Source organism: Seriola dumerili, unplaced genomic scaffold (genome assembly GCF_002260705.1).
Source record: "Seriola dumerili isolate Sdu_G_001 unplaced genomic scaffold, Sdu_1.0 BDQW01000088.1, whole genome shotgun sequence".
Lineage (NCBI taxonomy): Eukaryota > Metazoa > Chordata > Actinopteri > Carangiformes > Carangidae > Seriola > Seriola dumerili.
In genome coordinates, this window is record NW_019174343.1 from 6,205,187 (window position 1) to 6,230,755 (window position 25,569).

General features: G+C 44.3%; 1 protein-coding gene across 3 annotated transcripts in view; it reads left to right on the forward strand.

Moving 5' to 3' along the window:
* The window catches only part of pdzrn3 (PDZ domain containing ring finger 3), a 97,402-nt gene that overhangs the window by 58,455 nt on the left and 13,378 nt on the right, over positions 1 to 25,569 (forward strand). Inside the window, exon 1 of one of the 3 annotated variants that reach the window (XM_022745422.1) lies at positions 16,521 to 16,589. The exons of the other annotated variants lie outside the window; for them this stretch is intronic. Within the exon in view, the coding sequence (XP_022601143.1) occupies positions 16,521 to 16,589 (69 nt within the window). Of the gene's footprint in view, positions 1 to 16,520; positions 16,590 to 25,569 lie in introns of those variants that run through there. 3 annotated transcript variants of the gene reach the window in all.

Sequence of the window (25,569 nt, forward strand, 5' to 3'; positions counted from 1 at the left end):
ATTGTTAATCTTTTTCTTTTTCGTTCTTGCTGTCTGTGAACGATCCAACCTTGTGGATGTAACCCCCCCGAGGTGAACGTCTCCTCCTGTCCCTCTCAAATTGCATGACCTCTCTCCTCGGAGAGAGTAGGTCACAGCTCTCTCCGAGGGGTGTTTAGTCTGGACTGGAGTGCAGGACGGCAGCTCCAGCAGAGAGAGGTGAAGGGAGGGGACAAACCTCTTCAAGAATCCTGAATAGAAAAGTCTGTAACACCAAAAGATGATCTCCCCGCACAATAGCCAATTGTCCCGCAGAGTCAGGACACATATCAAGCCAATCACGTTGTTGCACTGATGCTGTGGCTAACTCAGTCCTTGCTAGTTAAGCTAACTTTCAAATCCTGTGTTAGTCATCAAGGGAAGATGAGTAGAAGCGCAGTAGAAGTATACGTGTGGGGAAAAAAGCATTTTAAACCTTCTATGCTGTATTTATCAGATTTGCGTGGCAATTCCATACATGCAGTTTTCAACGTCACCATTGAAAGTGTAGTTATGGCTCTCTCCCTCCTTCATTTAGATGGGAGCCTGATGTTGTTAGGCCGAAATAGCTGCCCGGGGTCATTGTCAAGATGGCTGCCGAGCGACTTGCCTGTAAGGACTATGGCTGAACTCTAAGTGGCCTCACTTGTCTCTCTGCGATTCCATTTATTATGTGTGTTTTGCATGTGCAAGGTATTTGCTGTTGTTTCCCCATCGGTGGTGGAATGTAGGTGAATGTGCTGGTCACACATCATGTGTGTGTGTGTGTGTGTGTGTGTATGCGTGCGTGTGTGTGTGTGCGTGTGTGTGCGTATGTGTGTGTGTGTGTGCGTGTGTGCGTGTCATCAGGGCTGGACTCTACAACCCTAATCTCAGTGCACTATGTATTGGCAGAGGACAGAGGCTTGGGGCAAATTTGTGATGTAATCAGGGAGTTAATCTCTGCCCTGTTGCTTGCTGATCAGCCCCTCACGGCAGTCAACCCAAGCATGCACGTAACCCCCCCCACCCACCTCAAACACACACACTCCATATATCTGCAGCTCTGCCATCTTTCAGCCACTCCAACTCCCATCTGAACCAATAATCTCATTACCAAAGCGAGCGCACCGAGAGAGAACAAAAGCTCCAGTTCACCTGAACCCTCGTACTCATTACACATCAAGAACAGCATTAGAGCCTGCCGGACGGAGTAAATCACATTCTCGGGCAGGCTCGGGTTGCGTAACACGACAGTGTGTGTAGCCAAGCCGGTTGAACAGCCACCAGAGCTGGGGCTCAAAGGCCGAACCTGCTGACGTAGACAGGCTTGTACGGACTGGCCAATGAGCATCAGTTTTCATTCTCAATCTAAGCGGAAAAGACACGAAAAACATCCGAGTCAGGCAGAACTTCTTGGCACATTTGTCGATATTTCAGCATTTGAATTCCTTCCTTGCCATTTGGAAAAGATTATCTCGGATTATTATACAGTTGAAAGGACAGTGTGACCTCAGAGTGTTAGTGGAGTTTGCACAATCTTTAATCGTGGAACATTTTGATGGAAAATCTCCTTCATTCGTCCATTTAGCGGGATAATGGCTTATTTTAGTTTTGTCAGATACGCTCCGATGCCCACCGATGAAGACAAATACTCTTAAGAGAGAAATCCTTAACAATGGGACGTCGGCCCTTGAAGAGAGCCCTTGACACTTTTGGGATGCAGGTTGCCGTGGTGACAGTCAGAAACAGGTTGTGTTTCCTTGGCGACTGGGGTCCTGCCCGGCATGTGCATTAGCTTCATTGTTGCTGTTCTCTCAGATGCTGCCTGCCTGACAGTCTCTTCATCCCATGCACACACACACACACACACACACACACACACACACACACACACACACACACAAAGCTTGGAGAAGAAAACTTTCACCAAGGTCATTGTGGCTGCATCTAATAGAAAATGACTCTATATCCACCCTGTTTTAGCCAGGTTTTGTCCTATTCTATTCTATTCTATTCTGTTCTCAGTGTCTTTACCTTCATCTGTTTTTTGAGGTATGGTCTTGTTGAGGCGACACTGGCTAATGGTTTTCCCTGCTCACCTGTTTCTCCTGTTAGGAGCCTCTTGTGTGGCGAGGCGACCGGGAAACAGCAGCATCAAAGCACAGGGGTTAGTGAGACACCGTGTCAACCTGTGACTGTCAATTAGGAGCAGGAGGAGATATTACCCCGGGGATGGCTAATGACAGCCCACTGGGACCCTGGAGCGGGAGGAGGGGGAGACACATGAGGGGAGTTTGGGTTGTAAATGCGATCATCATTTCTTGGGTTGATTTGGGCTTTTGGTTGAAGCGTGTATCCTCGTTTGTCCACCTCAGTCTGCAAAATCTCCAGTGTATTCTGACTTAAACGTATTTAAAGTTTGTGATTTACTCTGCCAACGATTAATAGACACTCACTGCCTTAAAGAACTACTTACGCTATAAGAAGTTGCCCTTGTTGTAAAGCGTTTGTGGTCTTCAGAGCTGTCAGAGGATTGTTCTCCCTAACAAGAATACAGTACAGGAAAGATTCAAGGTTCTCCCTCTCTAATTCCAATATCTCTTCTCAGGGTGTCTGCCAACACAGCGTATCTATACAGGTGTTCGTGTTTCCCCACAGTTGACGTTTGTATCACCACACTGCATGGACCTCATTGGAATAACATAAAGCCAGGGACTGCTGTGGCACCACAGGCTACCATGACTGAAAAGAGAAAAACAAAAGGAGCTGTATTTATTGTGGAACTGTTACATCATGGCCGATACCTGATCCACTTAATCAGGATTCCGCATATCCTCAGAAACCTGCCTTTTTGGCATGAAAATCGCCATTCAAAGAGGCAGAATATTAGCACAGAATCCCATCTGTTAAACCCTAAATACTGGTGTGTGTTTTAAAAAAAAATAAAACATTTTTAAGTTTTAGATTTTAGATTTGAATTACTTTCATCTGTTATGTAGAGAATATGCAATGGTAAATACAGCAGATGTGGTTTACTTTGGGCATGACCCAAAGTAAACTGTATATATAAGCCACATTTAAAACTAAGCACAGCAGACACGTGCTGGTCCTTTGTCCATGGTTACCATTGAGCTCTCGTCATTGTATTATAAGTACATCAGCAGTCTGAGTTGTAACTGGTGTTATCATGTTCAGTTCTCATGCCCGTATAATCACAATCCTGCTGGCTGGCAGGATCTCCAGCCGTATATCAGCCAGTGTGTTCTCAGTTTTCTGCTTTACATTTAGCCTGTGTATTCAGTGATGATCCCCAGGTTTGTTAGCGTTATCCTGCAGCCTCGGTCCGTGTGATCTGCTGTCCGCAGCCGCTCACTCCAGCTGGCAGCACAGCCAGCCGTGACTGGCACATAATACCTCCTCACCTCCACCGCTTGGCTGCAAAAAAAATCGATCCTTTTTTTTTTTTTCTTGGACCGACGGACGTCCACTGGCTCGGAAGCAGTCTGAATGATGGTGTGTTAGCTGAGAGCGGTAGATAAGGAAGTAGTCAGTGGTGGACTGAGGAAGGAGTACTTTGTAGTGAGAAGCTTTGACAGAGACAGATGGGGCTGAAAGAGCTTGGAGTGTGAACCTGAGTGGAAGGGAAAGCTCAGGCTCTTCTGGCAGAGAGTGGTGCATTTGGATCCCGCAAATAGAGATGGCGTTAGCAGCCAAATATTAAACTACAGGGGTAAAAAAGTTAATTGGATTGCTCTTAGCTTAAAAGTTCATATTATCTGTGTTTGGCATATTTTAGTTGAGTGAGAATGCCTGTACTGCTATAATTACAACTGAAGTATAGACTACAGGGCCAAAAGTATGTGGACAGTTTGTCAAATATCTCATTTAAAAAAAAAAAAAAAAAAAGGGACTTCATATGGAGTAAGCTCTCTCTTTGCTGCTATGATAGCCTTCCGTCTTATGTGGAAATAATCCACAAAACTGTGGAAACCTGGCTGCAGCTTCAAGAGTATTAATGAGATCAGGTACTAACACTGGGCAATGAAGTCAGTCTCACAGTTGATGTTCCTGTTTCCAGTTTTATCCCAAAAGTGTTGGGCGGGGTTGAGATCAGGGCTCTGTGCAGGCCAAACGAATGTCTTTATGGACCTGGGTTTGTGCATGAGGACGTTGTCTTGTTAAAAACAAAAAGGGTGTTCCACAAACTCTTGCCGCAAGGTTGGCAGCACATTATTGTCTAAAATACCAAAATACCACTGTGTGCTGCTGCATTAAGATTTCTCTTAATTGGAAACAGCCCCAGAAATATGTAGGCATACTGTTGGCCAAATAGCGTAATACACATATGGAAATCATTTCATTTCCCCAAAGTGCGGCCAGTGTATGGGCATGGGTGATATTATCAGCTGATTTTAGCTTATCACAGATAAATATCATACATTCATTGTGAGCTTGTTAGCATTCTAACAATTAGCTCTAAAGCACCGGTATGGCTGAGTGCAGCAGTAAGTGCAGCTGCTAGCACGGCTGTAGAAGCAGCTGTGGATTTGTCAGTATCTACATTGTGTTGCTGAATCATCAAAAAAAAAAAGATGTGCTAGAACATAAAGTTGCTCAGCAAACATCTTTAATGCCTGTTGTTGATGAATTAGTGTAATACCCTGCTGCTCCTGTAGCACGTCTTTAAGGATCTGTGGTGCATGGCCGTCCCTGCACACGTACGCTCGGCCGCAGCAGCCAGCTGCTCTGCCCTTCGTATTGTTAAGTGATGCTTTCAAGACAGAGGGAGGGAGTCACCTGCTGGTGGGGGACTGCCCTGTGGTCAAGGACCTCTCACCTCACTCGCCACTAAAGTAGCCCCCCCCCCTCCAGTCCCCCGGCAGGCTGTTGGTGTCACAGCTTGACTGACAGGTACAAAGTAACCACTGTGTGCTCCGAGGTCCTAAACTCACCCCTGTCACTCAGCTGTCCCGGGACAATGCCGGGCTGTCCCACCCGCTCGACCTGCCTCTTTGTGTTCCTTATTGAATTACAGCACAAGTTGGTTCTGTTCACTCCTGGAGTAATTGAAAACACGTGATTTTAAAAAAAAAAAAAAAAGGATGTGCACCAGTGAACATGACTCCATCCAAACAGGAGCACCGGTCAAATGGAGCCTGTGAAAGATGATATCGGCATGTGGCATCCTCATTATGAGGACTTAAATGTTCCCTTTGTAGGTGTAAAAAGCGGAGCCAGGACTTTGAAGCGATTGAAGGGATTTTGCCGACCTCAAAATGAAGTCATGTTCCACCAGTCTGCTGCAGACAGAGCGTAGCCTTTTAAGGTGCCTCCTCACTCTTGGCCTTGTCAGGGTGTCTGCTGGGATAAAGAAGGGCTGTTGTACCTCTGCTCACTGCTGCATTGATGTCTTCAAAGTTTTTATTTATTTAAGATTTTCATGGGTTACCATATTATTTTATAATATATCCCTGCTTTTAAAAATCCCTAAACCAAACTAACTCAAACCAAAGATCATGTTCCAGTTTCCAGCATAGTGCCAAAACAATGTTTTCAGAGTTGGTTTGGGTTGGTTCATTCCTGCCCACGTAGCTTATCGCACAATTTTTGCCAAAAATGTTCAGCAGGTGTACTACTATCACTTAAAGCGGCTCACCAGGAGAAAAAAACTGAACATATAAACTTTGCAATTGCAGAATTCAATTATTAATCATAAAAACTCAATTTTACCTTAACATAATGACAGTGGAGTGGATTTTAACACGAGTCTGCCCACCTTCAGCGTCAGTGATTGGCTGCTCAACAGAGAACTGATAGGCAACTATTTTGATTATTGATTAATCTTAATAAATTCACTTTTTTTTTTATTAATAGAAAGTAAAGAGACTGATGGTTTAAAATTCAAGTTTTGTCCAACCAACTAAAAAATATAAAATTTGGGATGATATGAAAGAACAGAAAAGAAGCAAATGTTTGGCATTTCTTTGCTAATTAAACGACTGAAATGATTGTCGTCTGCACCAGCTAAAAGACACACGTCCTTGTAAAGTGGGACAAAGGCTAGGTATTCCATTAACGGGGGATGGGGTGATCCCGGGCCACTGTTTCACACATCTATATCTGTCTGCAGTGGCCCCCTTCTGTCATACTCAAATAAAACCACCACAGGCAAAGATGACGTCTAGGTACAGGCACACACACTGGATGGGGTGGGGTGGGGGGGTGAGGTGCATAATTGTTGCTTCTGGGGAGTGTCCAGGCTCATGAATGTGTGCTCTGTTCTCATTACTACCCTTGATTACCTTAATCCTCTGTCTGAACTCAGTCCTGTCACACACACCAAGGGATCTGAGAGGTCAAAGATCAAACCATCCCCCCTGCTCGCTCCTAAAATCACTGTCTCCTCATTAAACTACAGCCTTCTCTCCATCTATCTCTCCCTTCTTTCCCCTTTATTTCCAAACCCAGTCCCTGCTCCCTCCACCCACCATTCCCCTCTGTCTGTTGCTCTTTTGTTTCTCCCTCCCCTTGCTCTGCTACTCTCCTTGAAAGAGAAGATGGCTCTCGCTCCCTCTCCCTCTCTCTCTTAATGGACTGGGTCCTCTTAGCATCACCGCAGCATTGTGCTCTGTAAAGGCAGCATTCGCAGGGTACTTCAGTGCAAATGAACTTGGAACTAGATTGAAATTACAGGCTTGGGTTCCTTGAAAGCGCGCTTCTATTTTTCTCCTGTTCCATTTGGAGGAGAATGGGGTGTAAAACGGGAGAAGTGCGTGTGTGTGTGTGTGTGTGTGTGTGTGTGGGTGTGTGGGTGGGTGTGTGCATGTGTGTCGGGAAAGGAAGGAGCCTGAATTTGCAGTTCTTGTTGTTTTCAATCAAACACACTCCTCCTGAAGATGTGTTGGTGGAAACAGTGCTCGAGAAATTATATTTGGGTTAATGATGCTCAGAGCATCAAAGGAGGAACCTGCACTTTGGGGCCATTTTCCAATTCCCTTGTTTGATGTGAAATTCTCTGAGCCCACTGGCTGAAACACAGACATGAAATGTCGTTGTGTCTATAATTGTAGCATGTAATGTCTGTCATTTTGAAAGATACATGCTAAAAAAAAAAAAGGCTTCATTATGATGCGCTGAGTTGGTTGGTAAAGGCTCTAATAGCTGTGTTTATTTGGAAAATAAACAGGGAAATAATAGCATGAAGGTTTTTTTGTACAATTTTTTTTTTTTTTTTTTTGCAGTTGCCGTTCATATTTTCATTTTAACTCACAACTTTGTGCACCCTTTGCACAGCATTAGGACAATTGCTTAACAACACATTGGCGCCCTAAATGCTTCTATTTGCACTCTGAAGACCACTTTGCACGACCATTTCAGTACATTTATTGACATACATTGCAAATTCATTTTCCATTCAGACTAATGGCATTAACGCTCCCCTCATTAAAAGCCTCGCTGTTTTGGGTAATCATTGGATCGGTAGTGGAGAAACTGGCCATTCTACAGACTCAGATTTCCTGGGAGTTGATAATTAAATTTACTTTGGGCAAACATGGTTTGTATTCTAAAGAGCAGATGTGTCGTGGGAAGTTTGAGAGGAGTTTATTGGCAAAATCTAATTCATTACAGACCACTCATGACTGTTTGCATAATGAGTAATGTAACATCCTTAAAACTCTCTAAATTAGTCCTTCTGTATCAGTTATACGTCTTGCTATAATGTTTTTTTTTATTTTTTTTTACCAAAGAAGCTCAGCATTCAGTGTTGGATATAAAATTGAAACCTTTGAATTTTTTTTCACAAAAAGAAAAATTTCTCAAAATTTGTTTAGAAAATGTAACAATTTTGCAATTTGAGATCTCTGAGAGAAATCTCTGAACATGTAATCTTTAAAGCACCAGCCCTGTGGCTGTTTGGATACAATAAAGGACAAAGAGCAAGGACAGATAAGCTGAATTCTCACCATATCAGTACTAAATGTGTTGCCCTAAGACATGTTTCAGAGAAAATGAATCTTGCAGTTCGTTTAATCCAAAAGGTCAGTCTTCATTATCAAGCAAGATTGTCTCAGGTATCCTGTGGGATTCCTTGGTTAATGATGATATTCGATGTACAACCTGTTCATTTCACACCTCTTTAATATCCTAGAACGGTTAAAGAGACAGTCTTCATCCGAACCACAATGTTGCCAGCTGTTACATTAATATTGCAGGGGTCTAATATTTTGAATTTACGTCAGAGTGTTTTGTGTGTGTGTGTGTGTGTGTGCTTTGGGATGGGAACTATTTTGTAGCGTTCAAAAGCCCAGAGATAAAATAGTCGCAGCCATTTCTCATTTTCTTCCAAGAGAACAGGAAGAACTGTGAAATGACGAAAAGCTTTTACATCTTGCCTGTGCATTACCTTTTGTATATAGAGGTTTTATTCAGCCACATCTGAAATGGTAGCTGTCAGTCAAAGTGATGCTTAGAGTATTTCTCTTCCAACAGCCACTGGAGCCTGACACATCTGAAGAGGAGTGGACATCTCGCTCTTGAAAATGTTCACTGGCTCAGCAAAAACCACAGGGAGGCTGTGAATCGGTCTCCTCGCTGCCCATCCGGCCTCTGAGGTCACTGCCCCGGACTGACTAATGGGCCGGGGGGGGTGGGTGTCACCTAGTAGAGAGATTTACTGACTGGTCAAGACATCCTGTTACCATCGCTAGCAATCTCATCAAATTTCCTGTGGAGCGCTAAAGACGGGAATGTGTGTAAAAATAATATTTCCCCCTCCTGAGCGGTTTGTTCATTTATCACATCTGACTTTGGGCAGTTAAACCCGGCCATCCGTCTGGGTATTCAGACGTTTGAGTGATGTCAACCAACGTGTCAGTCACTTACCTCTCAATGACCTCAGCTCTCACTCAGAGGCTTTCATCTGCAAGAGCACTGTAATGTAATGAGATTGAGCGCTGAACACGGAACCCTTGGCCATAACTCACTCTTTCAAACGTGTCACTCAAACAGGTTGATGTATTCCCACTTTCCACTAGAGGAAGTTAACCGAGCGTGCCGTAAGATGTTGACATATATTCGGTCGGTCTGCTATTATTTCCATTTGCAGTAACGTCCTTGCTCTAGGGGGAACCTTTACATTTCAGCCCTGCTCAGGAGGTGATAACAAGTTGCAGGTTGCTTCTGTGGTGCAAGCCGTGCTGTGATTTGTGATTGCTGAAGCAAAGGTGTCAAAAGCATATGAGGAGACTAAATGTGTGCGGTTCCAGATGGTATTGCAGGTTAAAGTGTCCTGGTTTGTAAAGTACAACGGAAAACCAAACAAGAACCTGGCACTAAAGCGTCACAGTTTCCTAAAAGCTCAATTTGCTTCAAACAAAGTGCTCGTGTGATTTCTTGAACAGCTCTACGCCCCTACCTTTTCTGCCCGACAGTTTTTGTAAACTTCTGAAAATCGACACTCCAACGAGCACACACACGCTTCACGCAGCGACTGGCAAGGTGTGAGGAGGTGTGGAGGCTGTCAAGCTCCTCTTTCTTTCTTCACGCATCTACAGTACTTCTGTCACTTTTTGTGTGCAACACCATGACTGCCTTTGAAGATACCTGCTGTACAAAAGTACAGTCACATATCCCCATTTGTCAGATTAATTACCTCATGATTACAAAGACACACAAAAGATGCAGAACTCTTCAAGAGAAGTCAGGTAAGAAGTGCTACCATCGCCTACCATGAACCCTGTCCTGCATGTTGATATGAGGAGCTTATCCCTTGTGAGTTCACTCTTGTTCCCTGGCACACCCGGAGGAATTTAATTCACCCATCACTTAAGGACTGGACTCTGTAATCACCCATGCCATGTCCTGTTTTGAGGCTGGTGACTATAGTAGCCATCTAGCTTGATATTACCCTCCTCTGGCACTGGCCAGCTTGCTATTTCCTTGATGTAGGCAGTTCGAGTTTTATTATATGGGTTAAAAAGATGGATGACAAAGTTCCATATTGTGTGAAGGCACCTGGCATCACCCAGATGTTTTGCATCAGGGGCTAATCTCTGTATTGCCCCCCCCCCCATGTGTGACTTCAACTTTGATCTCTTCCTGACACATCCCCAAATCTACCAAACCAAAAGACTCAGCACAACAGAAAGTTTCCTGTCCAGTTTTTTAATCCGGGGGTGAAGTGAATGGGTTGAATTTCTAAAGTTTTAATCCAAAGCTCTTTGCAATTTGCCTTTCATTCACCCCTTATCACACACCAATGGCTGCAATGGACAGGAGTGAACCGCCAATCCGTCATTGAATGAATGATCCTGCTCTACCTTCTGAGCCACAGCCAGCCTCACAAATATACTTCTAATGCTGTAAAATATGATCTTTGAAAAATGAAAGGCAGTCCATACTCGTTACGCCTTTTCTTCCAGGTTATCTGATTGTGTCTATACAGGTTCGGTCCAGAGCCATATCACTTTGTAAGCTCCCAGCTCTGCCTACTGTACCAGCAGTGTGTGTGCACTCACCAAGTGTAGCTGGAGGCTTTCTTTGGCTGCCAACATGCTGGAGCAGTCAGGAGTGATGAAGGCACGGGGGAATTAGCTGGTGACAGGAACTCTGTGTGGACTCACAGAGTTGGCAGAGCCCTACAGGGAACCATGGAGTGCAGTCACATCATCGAGCCCTGCTCTCAGCACAGGAGAGGGGGATGAAATATGAACTCATTTTAATATCCCGCCTAATAACTGTGTTGACAAGCGCCATGAGTTACCTTCTGCAGGAATGTCGTGGCATTTGGATAATTAGCTGTAAATAGTATTTTATTATACCTGACCATCACACAGTAGTGGAGACGTTTTTATAGCAAAGGTTAGGTGGTAATTTAACTAGCCCTATTATGGAGCTAAATACAGGTCTCTCATATCACAGGTGGTGGTAGGTTTCAGGGCAGTCAGCCGGGGACCAAGCCAAGAGGATGACTGCAAGAGCTAGTCAGTCTTCACCACCACTAATTCATTTTACACTTAATTCCATTCTGTCCACGTCGGCATCCACTTGGCACTGAGTCATTTATAAAAGCCAGAAAGCTGCCTTGTGGGTGATGTTTGTTTTGTACGTCGAGAACTAGACAAGATCGTCTTTAGGAAAGTGATGACTCTTCCCAGACATTGGCAGAGATCCCACTCTGGTGAACACATACCCCAAAAAAAAGAAAAAAAAAAACGATCATGGCTTCTGTGTCGTAATGTATGTGTAAACCGCCTCAGTGATTTCACCACAACAAATGCCTGAAGCTGTTTTTATCCCAACTCCAAAAAGTGAAGGTGATTTTATACAGCCAAGAGCGAAATTATGTGCATTTTACTGCCAGGCGGTTGATAATGGGAAACAGCCTCGGGGAGCTTCGAAAAAAGAAAGAAGGTTTCCACATTTACATCTTCTGTTAACAAAAAGAACAAAAGCTATATCCCAGAAACACCCAGCGATATACATTGGGGCATTATCTTAGCATCTTAGCACATCAGTCTTGTTAAGCATCCCCTCGTACTTAGGTAATTAAACTGAAGTGATAGAGATGGCATTATTAGTTGTTTGAGTCTCCAATTAAACTGTTTCGGGGGCTGTCATCACTGCTGGCTGGGGTCTCTGTTGGCTCGGGATCTGGCTCGCAAAGTAAATAGGAGTACAAAGCTGACAGCTGTCTGATAAATTATGCACAGCCTAGTGTTTCAGAGGTGGATACACACACACACACACACAGACACGCACCCACATACACATTAATCCTCGTGAGCTCGGGTCCCAGCGGTACAGTTGAGAGGAACCGGAGACTCTTAACTCCTCCACATGTTTAGTTTCTGCTTCTGTCCCGTTCCATCCTCTGTGTGTTCAGCCCCCCCCCCCCCCCCCCCCCCCCCCCCCCCCCCCGTCCCGTCTCGTCTCGTGTGTCTGTCTTCTTCACGTCGTCTTTTAACATCCCTCGTGTTAGTTCTCACTCCCTCGCGTCGCTCCAGCTCACTCATCTGGCATCTCCATTAACACGGTGGCAATGTAGCTCCCTCCTCTTCTCATATCCTCTACAGATTAGAGGGCTGATATGAGGGCTGAAGCTAGAGCCAAATGGAGGGGGTCTATGGCCAAAAGCAGCTCAGTGGAGGTTTTCTAATATCTGTCTGTGGTGGGCCAAACCTGTTGATTGTTGACTAAGAAAATTCATGATTTGAAGTCGTATCACCCCGAGTCCCACCGACTTAACTTTAATTAGCCGGTCAAATTTGTTTGTTTATGGCAACCCAAGCTGCACGGCAAACACAAGCCACACAAGCCACACCACCACATTCTCCTCATGGATCAACAATATGTAACCAATTTAGTTTTCCCCATCACTCTATCGTTCCTCATCTTGCACCACTCCTCCCTCCAGTCTCCCCTCATCCTGTCGTCTGGACGGTGCATTAGAGTCGTGTGAAAGGACCTGGACATCATACCTTTTCCTTGCGCTATCTCTCAGCCATCGGTGTCCTTATTCTTCACATGTTGCCATGTCGTCACCTTCTGCAGACCTTGTCTCCACACCCTGTTAAGACCTCCTTTCCTCGCTCTCATCTCTGAGATCTGCCGTCCCACGATGTGGAGATAAATAGCTTGCCGTTTTGCCACGCGGCCAGCTGAAATGTTGAGGTCAGGTTATGTCAATTTTAATGGGTCTGCAGTGATACCATCATATGGTCTGAGGACAATGAGGGTCATGTATATGCAATTACTCTTTAGTCGCATACTGTAAATCTTCAGATAGGCAATTAATGGGCTAATTTGACATTTAGGGAATTCGCTAATGGGTGCTTTCTTGCATAGAGTTGAATAATAATCCATACAAACACCAAAACAACAAGTTTACCCCAGGCTGTTTTTCAGGTGGGACCAGTAACTCCGCTGGTTGCCCAGCAACTGGTCCCAGCAAATATATAGCCCAGCAAATAACTCCCATAAAACAGTAAATTTATGTTTTTATGCTTCGGTCTTTGTACAGATTAAACAGATGAGATATAATGTATGGTAGGTGGATTTAGTTATCTGTGCACAGAGTCGGGCTAGCTGTTTCAGTCTTAGTGCTAAGCTAACCGGCTGCCGGCTCCAGCTTCATATTTACTGTGCAGACATGATAGTGTGATCAATATCATCATCTAACTCTCGACAAGATATCAGGTAAGCTTGCTTCCAAAAATGTCAAACTATTCCTTTAGTCATTTAATCCATTTATCAATTACACTGTTGCTTTCTGTAGCTTTTTAAATGTTGGGTTAAATTCTGGGTTTCAGACAATGGGTCTGCAGGCAATTTGAAGTCGCTGCCTTGTGCTATGGGAATTGTGACAGCCATTTTTCAGCATTTTCTGGGTAAACAATGAATCAATTCATTTGAAAAAATTATGAAAATAGTTGTTACCCGTAGCACAGGTAGTAACTGTAACCTTTGTAGAAGACGTTCAGGTGAAATTGTCCAGTCTTGAAGTTATACGAGCTGCATAAAGAGCTCAGAGGGAGGGAAGACGACGTGTTAGGGAGTTATAAACCGCAAAGGAACAGTGTACGCCGCAGCAATCGCCACCTGATCCCACTGTGGCTCTAGTTAAAGCCATGACTTTTAAACTGGGCCCAGTGGGACGCAGACACAACACCAGGCAGTCCCTATGAATATGAATGATCCAACCAAGCATAGATCAAATGCACAGGACCCAAGCACCACATTGCTAATTGAGAGTGGATGCGGTAACCTCTAGCCCTCTCGTCTCTATTAAAAAAAAAACAAAAAAAAAAACAAATGTTGATGTTTATTATAACAAACCGCATGACATTATTACCGTTTGGTCTCGCTCCCGCTGAGATAGGAACCTCCGTCTAGACCAGTAATGAACCAGAGCTGAAGAGTGTGTGTTTCTCTCTGCTGAACCCAGATCAACCCACACCACAGGGACGGAGGAGAGCGGTCTTGTCACCAGCGAGAGCAAGAAATTTAATCAGCAACGACTAAATTAAATCTGTGAACACAATGACGGACAGTTTGTGGACACTTCACCTGCTGCTTGTGGCCGAACAGGTCCTGTGCTCTGTGTTTTACTGCTGCCGATTATTCCTTAATATGCACTCTTTTTTTTTTTTTGTTTTTCGGCCACAGCTGCCATAACCTTTAGTTCAGTTGTTCATATCAGAGCACTGTCTCCGTTTTGACTTAGTGAATGGGATAATCTCAGTGTGAAAGAAAGATTAGCTGGGCAAGAGCGCCGGCTAAAACTCTCCACTGATCCCAGCCCCAGGCACAACAGCTCGACTAATGTGAGCGTAGAATTAGTTTCCATGCTACACTGGATGAAAGTTTGAGCCTGAAGCCCAGACAAGCAAAGCCCGCAGTAATTATGAATGATTGTTAAGTTCGCACAGATATTTTGCAGTTTGCCCGAGGCAGCTTTTTGTCACCATCGCTTCTTCTGCCTTAAGGATCTTATTTTAAGATCTCTCCTCTGTTTGTTTTTTTTTTTAGATTGTCCAGTATTCTGTGCAGTTAAGTTAAGGTTGTGGGAGGGGGATTTATTTGAACGCAGCCTTTGGTTAATAGCAGTTGGACAGAAAACAAACATAGAGATTAAATTGGACAGTGAAATCTCATTAGCCGAATTTCCATCCAAGTGTTTTATGTCGGTTAAAAATCAGGGAATAAAAATGGTATATAACTTTGAGGCAGGAGGGATTTTTGGCAGTACATGAATTATGCCATAAAACCTGTGGCATAATAATGAATTAATCATAATCATAATTCATATGAATATAGAGCCTTTGTTGATGCAAGTCCATTCAGTTGTGCTTTATGGGACAGTAACTGTTCGGATGCACGTTTTTGTTTTCACCTGCACAGTATGAAATATGGCAGAGTCTACTTGACTTGGTTGGTTTTTCTAATAGTTTTGACCTTTTTGTTCAAAATTTACATTTTGCTTTCAATGGCATTTGAAAGAATTTACATAAAATTTACGTGACATTTGACTGGAAACCTTTGAGCCTTGGTAATAATGCTGCTGTCTTGGACTGGTGCTGGAGCTGTGGAAGTGCCGATAGATAAGGATCAGTGGACACATCTGGTGGGAGGAAATACCACTATCTCCAGCAGTCAGGGTTCTCCCATAGGACCACCCCCCCACCCCCCCACCCCCACCCCATCCTGCCGTGATATCTATCCAGGTATGTGGTTTAGCAGTATGAACTAAATTGAACCAATGCTTTGTATTTCACAATGAGAGTGGCATCAAATCATGAAGGGGGGGGGGTTCCTGCACTCTGCAGTCACTGCAGTGACACTACCTCTCTGTCACATTGTCTGCCTGTGGAAATGCGTATAAAATTTTCTAACTCTGACCTCCACAAACCCACAGCTTGTAACCAGCAGCAGCATTTTCACCCCTGGTGTTTTTATCTCTGAGTGGCTGTGTGGCACCAGAGTAAACACCAGGACAGATGCCAGGCTCTGGCTTATGGAGCCATACTCGCGGTCTGCACACAGGGCAGCAGAGACACCATGAAGGACCCAGAGAACTGTGCTGTGTGTCGCTATGCACAAGACGCTCCGCTGGGTAAAGTTTGTCTGGCTGCACTGGGGAGGGCCAGCATAAATATTTATCTGGTTTATTTGTTTTTTCTGGCTTTGGCTCTGTGTATTCAGAGAGAAATACATGAGGAAAGAATGCACATTGTCTCGTTCTTCTGGATTAGTACACCAGAGGTCACAAAGTGCTAATTTAACTGGGGCATGGAAAGGGTATGCTGCGACAAAGCTGCAGTGCATAGCTCTGGACGCATAAGTCACAAATATTTCCTGCTTAATCCGCTGTCATAGATAAATGCCTTCATGTAGCACTCATGCATATGGAGCCGGATTTCAAATTAAAAGTCTGGAAGTGTTAACAAACAAGCTCCCAGAGCCCCATGAGAGAAACATATTGTCATGAAGTGAAAAGCCTTTCCATCACTCAGCTTGTTGCTGCACAATGGATGTAATGATGCTTATTAATTAAGGAGACTTTATCCTGCGTGATGTCAGCCTACCCCATTCATGAGTAAGCCCACCCCCACCCCTCTTCATGAATAATCGACGAGGGGCTGCTTAATAAACATGAGGGGGGTGTATATAGCTGAGCTCCGGCACCGGCCTCCGTAAGCTCAGCAGAAGGCTGGAGAGTGACGAAGAGGGGAGGGAGCATGTGAGGCGAGGAGTGTGTGTGGGGGGGCACTACTGTGTGTGTGTGTGTGAGAGAGAGAGAGAGAGAGAGAGAGAGAGAGAGAGAGACGAGGCTAAGCGGAGAGATACAGCCACAAGCTGGGGGGAAGTCAATCCTGTCAGCCAAAGTGGTTGTGTGGCTGTGAAAGAAAAGACACGGAGCAGACACTTCAGAGAGAAGAAGAAGAAGAAAATATCTGCGTCTTCTCTCTTCCTGCCTGAGTGGCTGGAGGGAGAGCCTGGATGGTGTGATCTCCTCCAACATGGGATGCAGCCTCTGTACCCTGCAGAAGCCCGAGGAGCAATATAAACTACTGTATGAAGTCTGCCAGGTACTGTGACCAAGCCTCAGGAAGAGTTTCTGACACTCACTCACTCACTGTTACGTTGTTTGACTGTGCTTTGTCTCTGTTTCCGTATTGCATGGAGCTTTCTGACTTGGTGAGATGTGTCTCTCTGGGGGTCAGCGGCTGAGTGGGACTAGAGTAACAAAAATAAAGCGGAGTGGAGTTGTCGCCGGCTGGAGCTCCTGCAGCTGAGCAGCCTGAACTCTGGCCACAGGGGTCAGCGAGAGGTGGCGCGCTGGCCTTAAAGAAGAGGGGGGGGCTGTCCAATCCGCCCCTTATCACACCGTGTACCCACTCTAGATAGACATGACGCATCACCGACTCGTTGATGAAGAGGTGACAGCTCTCTCAATGTGTCTGCTAGTGTGTGCCGATTGCTGCCCACCTCCTCATTGTCAACTGAATGCTGACTCTGAGCTTTCCAAGCTTTAACCCCTGTTTGACTTTCACTAAAGTTTATATTTAACACTCCGCTGCCTGTTTTGCACTTCTTCTTCTCTTTTTTTCCAGCAAAGAAAACAGAGCAGGCGTGTTTATAGATGCACCATTAACACACATGACTGTTTTCACTTGACAGAGCAGGACTGGTTTTGTCATTCATCTTTTTTTTTTTTTTCTGTTTTTTAAGTTTCTGTAAAACAATACTTGATTAGTGCTGAAACAATTCATTGATTAATTGGCTGACTAGACTTGAATCAATATTTATCACAAAAAAAAGAACAAAGATTGACAGACTCCAGCTTTTAGAATGTGAAGATTTGTTACTTTTTCTTTGTTTTACGTCGTTGTAAACTGAATATCTTTTGGTTTAGTCAATCTAAACACATAAGCATGGACTTTTGGAGACAGTAGCGGGGTTTCCATCGCAGTCTTGCACAATATAGAAGCATTTCTTATAGAAGCAAAAGTCAACAAAAGATACTTGCGAATGGTCTGTTTCCAGTGATTAATGCGAATAAAGCTGGGTTTACTCCCCTCGCGATATCGTTCCAATTTAAACATGACAAAGGATTTCCAGCAGTCTTGCTCTCAGTTGGAACTGGCTCCCTGGGGAATGATACAGCAGGCATCACAACTAGATGGGGAAAAATCTTTCCATTTCAATTTTGTGAAATATTACTTTGTCAAATAGAAAAGCCACGTCACAGTGTTTCCATTAGTCCATTTTAAGTTCACAATTTCAAATCGCACATTAAGCAGGTGAATGGAAACGCACCTTGTGATTGACATTTTTCACAGTCTTCTAATTGAAAAACTAACTGACGGATTAATCAATTATAAAAACCATTAGTTGTCCTGATATTCAAAATATGCTCTCGGTTTATGATGTGTGAATTTATGTCGTATTTATGTGGAAAAGATAACTGAACTCTGAAGTGTTTTTGTTGGTGGATTCATGTCGAAAATGAAAAAAAAGTTCTTTATTTTCAAAGCAGTGAACCATCTTCCACCTCTCGGCTCTCAGATGAACTCAGTGTGAACCCACTTTCTCCGGCTCTCAAAATCATCAGTGGTTGTAGACTGTAATGTAAAAAAGAAAGAGCTTTCATATTGAAGTCAGGATGAGACGTAGCCGGCTGATTTATTGTGTATTCCTTCAGTGGAGAAAGCGTTAGTAGATCATTTGCTCTGTGAGTGGCATGCGGTGCACCAGAACAAAACCTAGACCGTGCTGCCGTTCTCTGCTCGTCCCAGACTCTGCTGCGTTGGTAACCTTAATTGAGACAACACACTCTGGTTTATTCATCGGTGTTTGGATTTGAGCAGCAGTCTGGTCTAATGAGTGAAAACGCTGACCCATCTGACAGCAGACGGCGCACAGCTCTGACAGACTGTGCTGCACATCTTTGAGGACTGCTCTCTGTAATACGCTCAAATCTGACTTTTTTTATTTATTTTTTTTTTATTATTATTATTTAGTCTGTCTTTTCATCCGCAGTGGACCCCAGCCAAGTGTTACCCTCCTATCACACCAAATTACATCTCCATTTGCTGCGCGGGGTGCCGGGTGGCCAGTGGTGGCTGGTTTAAATGAACGTAATGATCAAGCTCTCTGTGGATCTCACTCATTATTCTCCCCCGAAAAACAGCTCCCTCCTATCACGGGGAAGATAACAGGGGGTGTCTGACATCGTGCCTGCAAATACTTTGGCTTTGATCAGGACTAAAAGGTTTTGGCTTGTCTCAAAGAAAAGATGGGTGTTATGCAGTGGCATAATAAATGGATTATGAGTGCCAAGAGTGGGGTCAGAAAGCCCCCGCCCCCCCCCCCCCGACCAACCACTAACAGCAAAAACATGATGTTTGTTTGAGGGCTGTCGCTTCTTTTGTCCTGGCTTCTCTTTGGTCTCGGTGTCATCTTCCCTGTCAGCACCTCCTACATTAGCAGACACTTCCCACCCATCTTACAGCGGTCAGTTACTCCCACCTGCCACTGCAGAGACAGTGGGTGTGCAGAGTTTAACATCGCAAGTCACTTGTCATTTTGCTAACCCTCAAACAAGCCTGTCAGCTGCCACACATGGCAGCAGGGAGGGAACACGGATGATTCCTGGTGCAGCAGAAGGATGGTCTGGTTTCCAGAGCTTGGTAATAGAGTCATGGAAGGAATTTGTCATTCCACCCGAGCCTTTTTCTTATCGTATTATATTTGTCGGGTTGTTTTTACAAAGGTGGAACACCCGTTTCCTCAGGGCTGCAACTGATGATTATTTCCATTATTGATTCATCTGCTGATTATTTTCTTGCTTAATGCTTAAATGTTTAGAGAATTGATCAGCTCAGTTCCCAGGCAGTATCTTGGATATGTAATTATCTCCCTTTTAACCCAGGGAGAGACTGAACGACAGTAATAATACAACTAGGAGATTAATAGTTTGTGTAGAATGAGGAGAAACAGTGAGTTTTTCGTGGCCTTTGACCAATTATACCACAATGATCAATCTGAGACAGCACACATTACACATTACACAGAGGAGGCACAGCTAGTCCAGCCCTCTGACACACTTTGTATGTTTAATCATTAAATATCCCCTACTACAATGTGCATCCATTGCCTTTAACTACTACTAGCTCTGGTTAATGATGGCCAAGTTCAGACTTATTCTTCCTGACCGGTCATATCTGAATTCACTGTGTGTATGTGGCTCCCGCAGGTTATTGTAAAGGCTTGGCAGTTATTCTGAATGATCAGGAACGTATTGATGCAGTGGTATCAGCTCTGATACTGACCTTATACAGCAGACTATGTATCACGCCTGCCAGACATGACCAGCCCACATTAAATACAGTTGCCTTGGTAATGGCTTTACAAAATTCAGTGGGTCCACTAGGAGGGGCGCTCATTTAATCATGGCAGACACAGTTCCTGGCACTATGTTAGCTTACATGCAGTGATTGCAATGAGTCCCACACAGTGTGGTACACATTTTAAATCTGGGGGAAGAGAGAGCACTGATCAGACTTGGCTCTATGTGTTCACCTGAGTGGAGTTGTCGTCACTTGTATAGAGAAAGAATTAAGGGTTGGATCGGTGGATCCGTAGAACCTAACCTTCACACGTGCGTAAGTAATATGGTTCCAGCTGAGAAACACCGGCTTGTGCTGTCAACTGACCCTCCTCCGTTTGTCATCGGCGTGTATGAGATAAGTATTTGCAATAATTATCTGCAGTGCAAAATATGAACATCTTTTTTTTTTTTAGCGCTACCAGCACTGTCTCCATATTTTATATCCGGTATTAAAATGCTTTGAAGCGTTCTAGTCTCAGCTGCTATAATAATGGTTCTAGTCAGCTGAAAGACTTTCTTGTTGAAGTTGGTAGGAAGACTTGAGAACTTGAGACTAAGATGCCCTGAAAAAGTTCAAAACGGCTCCGTCGTCAGGCAGAGATGAGCTCATTAACCACTAAACATTGGATTTATTCTCACTGAGGTGATCATGAAGGGCTTGCTCTTCGACACGGCACTCACACACACACACACACACACACACACACTGTACACCTATTCAATGCAGTGAGCGTGCAGAGCATATTTTTGCGTTTCATGTGTTCCTCTGTGGCCGTTGAGCTGTGCGAGCACATCCCTAGCTCGTAGCTCACGGGGAGGGGGGGGGGGGGTGGGGGGGGGGGGATTCTGGGAGGTCTTATTCCTCCTTACTGATAATACAGGCAGATCCTCTTGATCAGAGAGCCTGGCGCAGCGCCCACTCCGCTCTCCCCCGTCATCTCTCCGAGGACTTAATAATCCATGAACACTTGAAATCTTTCCAGTTCATTAAACACCTTAGCTCTAACTCCCATGTTGGAAGCATGAAAAATATGGTTTTGCACTGTTTTCTAAAAGTCAACAGACTGCACATCTCTTTTTTTTTTTTTTTTTTTTTTTTTTTTACCTGGAGGCATTTTATCAGTCCTGGCAGAATTAGAAACACTCGACTGACTTGGTAACTTCAGTCTGTTTAGATAGGGCTTTGGTGTCTGCATACATTATTTTCTCAAAGGAAATGCACTTTTGCAGATTTTTTGTTTGCAGCACTGAGTGTCAATACAGCCGTACAGGAGATCAAACACTGTTAAGGGCTGTTAAACGAAGCCAACACAGCGTTCTAGATAAGTGTTTTCCCTTTTCACTACAATCATTAAAGGCCTGAGCTGCACTGGCCTCTGTGCTCCCTTTTAAACTTGACCCCTCTGACAGCAGCGGACCCCTTGGTCTTTTCTTCAAAGCTAAAGGTAAGCGCCATGTGGAGATGTAAGCTCAACCGCTTTTGTCAGGGACTTTAAGGTAGAGGCCTTGGAAACTCTGTTTGACAGTCCTAGGGCTCTTAATCTCTCCAGAAGCACTCTGTAATGGCTGTGGCGCCGTGCTGCGGCTCTTACAAGACCAGAGCTTAATTAGAGCCTCAGCACAAGCTGGCCATTGAGGCTCTGATCCACGCTGAACTGATCGGGCTATTGTTTGTTTGCTAATTCCTTTGCTTTCCTTAGGTCTCTCTCTCTCTCTCTCTCTCTCTCTCTCTCTCTCTCTCCGTCTCTCTGTATCTTTCTCTGTCGATTTTTCTCCTGCAGAGGGACAACGTCTTAAACCAAAAAAACGATTGATCTGCCGAGCTTAAGAAGTTTACAAATGAGCCCGCTGGAACATTTCCTGTCTGAAGCTTTCCAAGTGCCACCGCCTAATTAGCCTTGTTTCTGATCGAAGGCTGCAATGATCATCATGCTCAACTCAAGAAGCCATGTTGTCATCGCACCAGATGGTGTCGGTGTGACATCCCCAGGACCATACAGACAGAAAAATGACATGTAAATGTTTGTACAAGAAAAACCCCCCCACCCTGCTCCACTGTTAGAGACCCCCTAAATCAAAACAGTTACCAAAAAAAAAAAAAGGGATCTCAGAAACTCAGAGATGCAGCTCCCGCTCGTCCCAGCCCCTGTAATGAGGCTTGACACAGACTGCATACGGAGACAAAGCAGGGATCACCAGCGCCGAGCGTGGCCACTGGAGCCTGACACTGTGTGTTTTTAATAACGGCTAAGACCGGCCCTGGTGTGCCGTCACATCTGTTAAACACTGGAGCAGGTGGCTGGCTGCCGCAGGGGAGCAGTCACAGGAGCCCGTGTACTTACTGTCAGTCCAGAGCAAATGACAGAGAGGGATCACAGCCGCCACAGAGACATCTGAAGATCCTGACAGTGCAGCAGGACCAAACCCAGATTCCCAAAACAAACTTTGATTATGTATGAACAGTTTCTCAGCCCATAGAAGAGCCATTCAAGCTTTAAAACAAGCTTGCTTCACTTCATTCATTCAACCTGACCATAGGCTCATGTTAGCCAATCTCTTGTATAGAGGGAGAGTATTATGTTTTGTTTGCCTTAAATAATTAGTAGTAAAATCATTTTTCAGTCAGAATGAAAGCTCAAGCTTCTCAGAAGCAAAGCTGCTATTGAATCGCTACAGTTCCGCCAGACTGTTTATAGTGTAAAATACAGTATCTCTGCCTTCATAATCTTTGGTCGTTTCTGCATTTTTACGTCCATGTGATGAAGCAATGTTCACTTTTTTTTTTTTTTTTTTTTTTTTAGATATTTAATTAAGTGAATTCGCCAAAAACAGACATTCATGTTCAGGTTCAAGGTTTTACAACAGGGGAAACGTCCAGACGATCACATTTGATTTCACATCATGATCCCCGTCACAATATTAAGTGACATATACCATGAGAGGAGTCACCCAGCCGTGAGACATACACTGCAGATGTCACTCAGTATAGATTTCGTGGGCACGGCTCTGTGTCACTACAATCATGGATGTCAGACGTACGTATCAAGTCCCATGAGGCTTTGACTGCAAACCATAACTGAATTTTATTAACCCGTGATTGACAGGACTTGCACTCTCACATCCCCTCTAACAAGCGAACACTACAACATGGTGTTGGTTAGTGACACAGAGGATATTACATTGCACGCTCACTGGCTAAAAATCGAAAAAGTCAGCACGATTCTGACCCACATTGAAGAAATCACAGATGTTATTTCATGGTGTGCTGCACAGATGAGGCTCTGATCTTTTTGCCAGGAGCCATGAATGGGATGATTTCAACTTTGTGCAGATGCTTCAGGAGATCAGGGGTTACGTCGTCCTCAATAGTCCTCGTCAGATATTTCGGTTCAAACGAGTTCGCATCAATCAGCTGTTTTACAAGAGCAGCAGTGCATTAATCTGGTAGTTATGGTTGATGCATGATTAAGAGTTTGCTGATTATAATTACAAAATTAGTGCACATGTACTTTGTAAGGGCTGTGTGTGTGTGTGTGTGTGTGTCTGTGTGCGTGCATGTGTGTGTTATGAATAAAACGTGTGTCCCATGTGGGCTCAGTAGCTCCAACTTGTGGGGCACATTTGAATGATTGAGGATGATTATGTCTCATTATCAGGCTGTAAAAAGGAGCCTCTGGCGGCGGTGTGTTTCACACAGGGACATATGGGACTTACAGGGGACTTTTTTGTGGCTTCGTCGTACTTTTTTTTGTGTGTGATCGATGTCTGCTCCCTCTCCTCTCCGTCCTCCGGTGGAGTACATCTCTGTGCAGCTCTGTTTGATCGCTGCCGGAGCAAACTTGACTCTGCGAACTTGAACAAACAGACTTGTCCCTGCTAAAGAGCTGATGTACTGTCTCTATAACTCAGAGGGAATAGGTGTGTGCAGAGCTGTGCAGAGAGGGAGAAGCCCGGCTCAGTGGGAGTGGATGACATGACCCTGGGCTTCAGCACATTTGCTGATATTACCTCTCCCATGAACTCCACCATTAATTGCACTCTATGCCTCACAGAGATTATGTACTCTGGCTGCACTCTGGTCAGACAACCTTATCCAGCCTCCGTCAGGTAGCCTGAAGATGCTACACCTTATCAGCTTGTGTGTGAGAGCACGACACAATGTTAAATGCAGCTCTGAGGCTGGTAAAAGCAGCTACTTTTCTCTCTCTCTGAGTTTATTTCAGCAAATTATACTTGTTCATTTATTGTTTGAGAATAAAGTGGGGCTAATAGATTTTAGCTTATCACTGATCATGATTATTGTTGGATGTGGTTACTCACTTGTATTTTGATCCAAGGTTTTTGAATTTGAAGTATTGTCTGCTTTCAATTCATGGTTTCTGCAGATTAGCGTTGAGTCTGCGTCTGTGTTTTTGTCTGAATGATGATGACAGGTTTCTGCCGTCGGGCTCAAGAGTTTTACTAATAAATCCTTGAGATAGAGAATCATCTCATCCATTTGAGAGCTCATTTTAAAAGCACTGAATAAAACGGGTGATTGTTAAAAGGGCTTAAAAAGTAGAAGAAAAGGTTTTCCAAGTCAAGTAAAGTTCATCAGCTCCCGGAGACACACACACACACACTCACACACACACACACACACACACACACACACACACACACACACACACAAACCTCACAGGTGCCTCGTAGGCTCATGAGACGACAGAGAGGCGGCAGACAGCGTACTGGAAGTGATTTGGGTTCTTAATTGATCAGCTCTGGATAACAGAATGTCCCCTGCTTAAATCAGATTAGGTGGAAGTAAACAGTGGTGTCTCTTTCAGCCAGTATTAAGTTTTTAGCTGTTTGTTCTGTAATCCTCAGTAAGCTCGCACCACTGCGGTAAATAAAGACTGCTGTGTTTTCAAGCCTCACACCATGGCGAGATTTCTGTCCAGTCAGTTCAAAGAACAACGTGTGCAAAAATTAAAAAGTGTGCGCATCCATGCGCTGTCATCGGCCGGTCCCTGAGTTTTATTTCTTTCCGATGAAAAATGGTTAAAAATGAAATAAAAGAGGGATTAACTGTGTTCTTCAAGTAGAATGACCACATTCAAACACAGTACAGCCCCCAGCCCCCCCCCACACACCCCACCCCACCCTCAACAAAAAAAGAGAAATAAGCCGTCAAGCCTTCGTGCTCTCCATCACGTCAGCGTTCCTCTCTGTTCCAAAATACAGACTTTAAAGAATTTGTCTAAGAAGTGAATCTGAGCAGACAGAGGAGGCGAGCGCCCCGGCTCTCGAGGCTCTTTAAAATGCTCGTCTATAGAGCGAAGTTCCCAGGGTTTCCTCCGCCCGCCTCTGAAAGGCACCGTTCGCCTGGCAGAGTTTCCACTCTGTTCACCTCACTGCGTTTCCCCGAGGAACTGAAACACTGGCTCTTTAATGATGTTCTTCTCCTCTTTATTAAAGGATTACGTGGTGATTGAATGGCCGTATCAGAGACTAATGTTACACAACGCAGTCAGTGAATTGACTTAATATCCTCCAAAGCCTTTTCTGTATGATAATGATTAGAACAGTGGGTTGTTTTACAGTGATACAGGGACTTTTTTGATGGTAGTTTTGTCCTTGTCAGAAACATTTTTTGAACAGACTCACATTTTTACAGGGTATGCAAACACTTATTA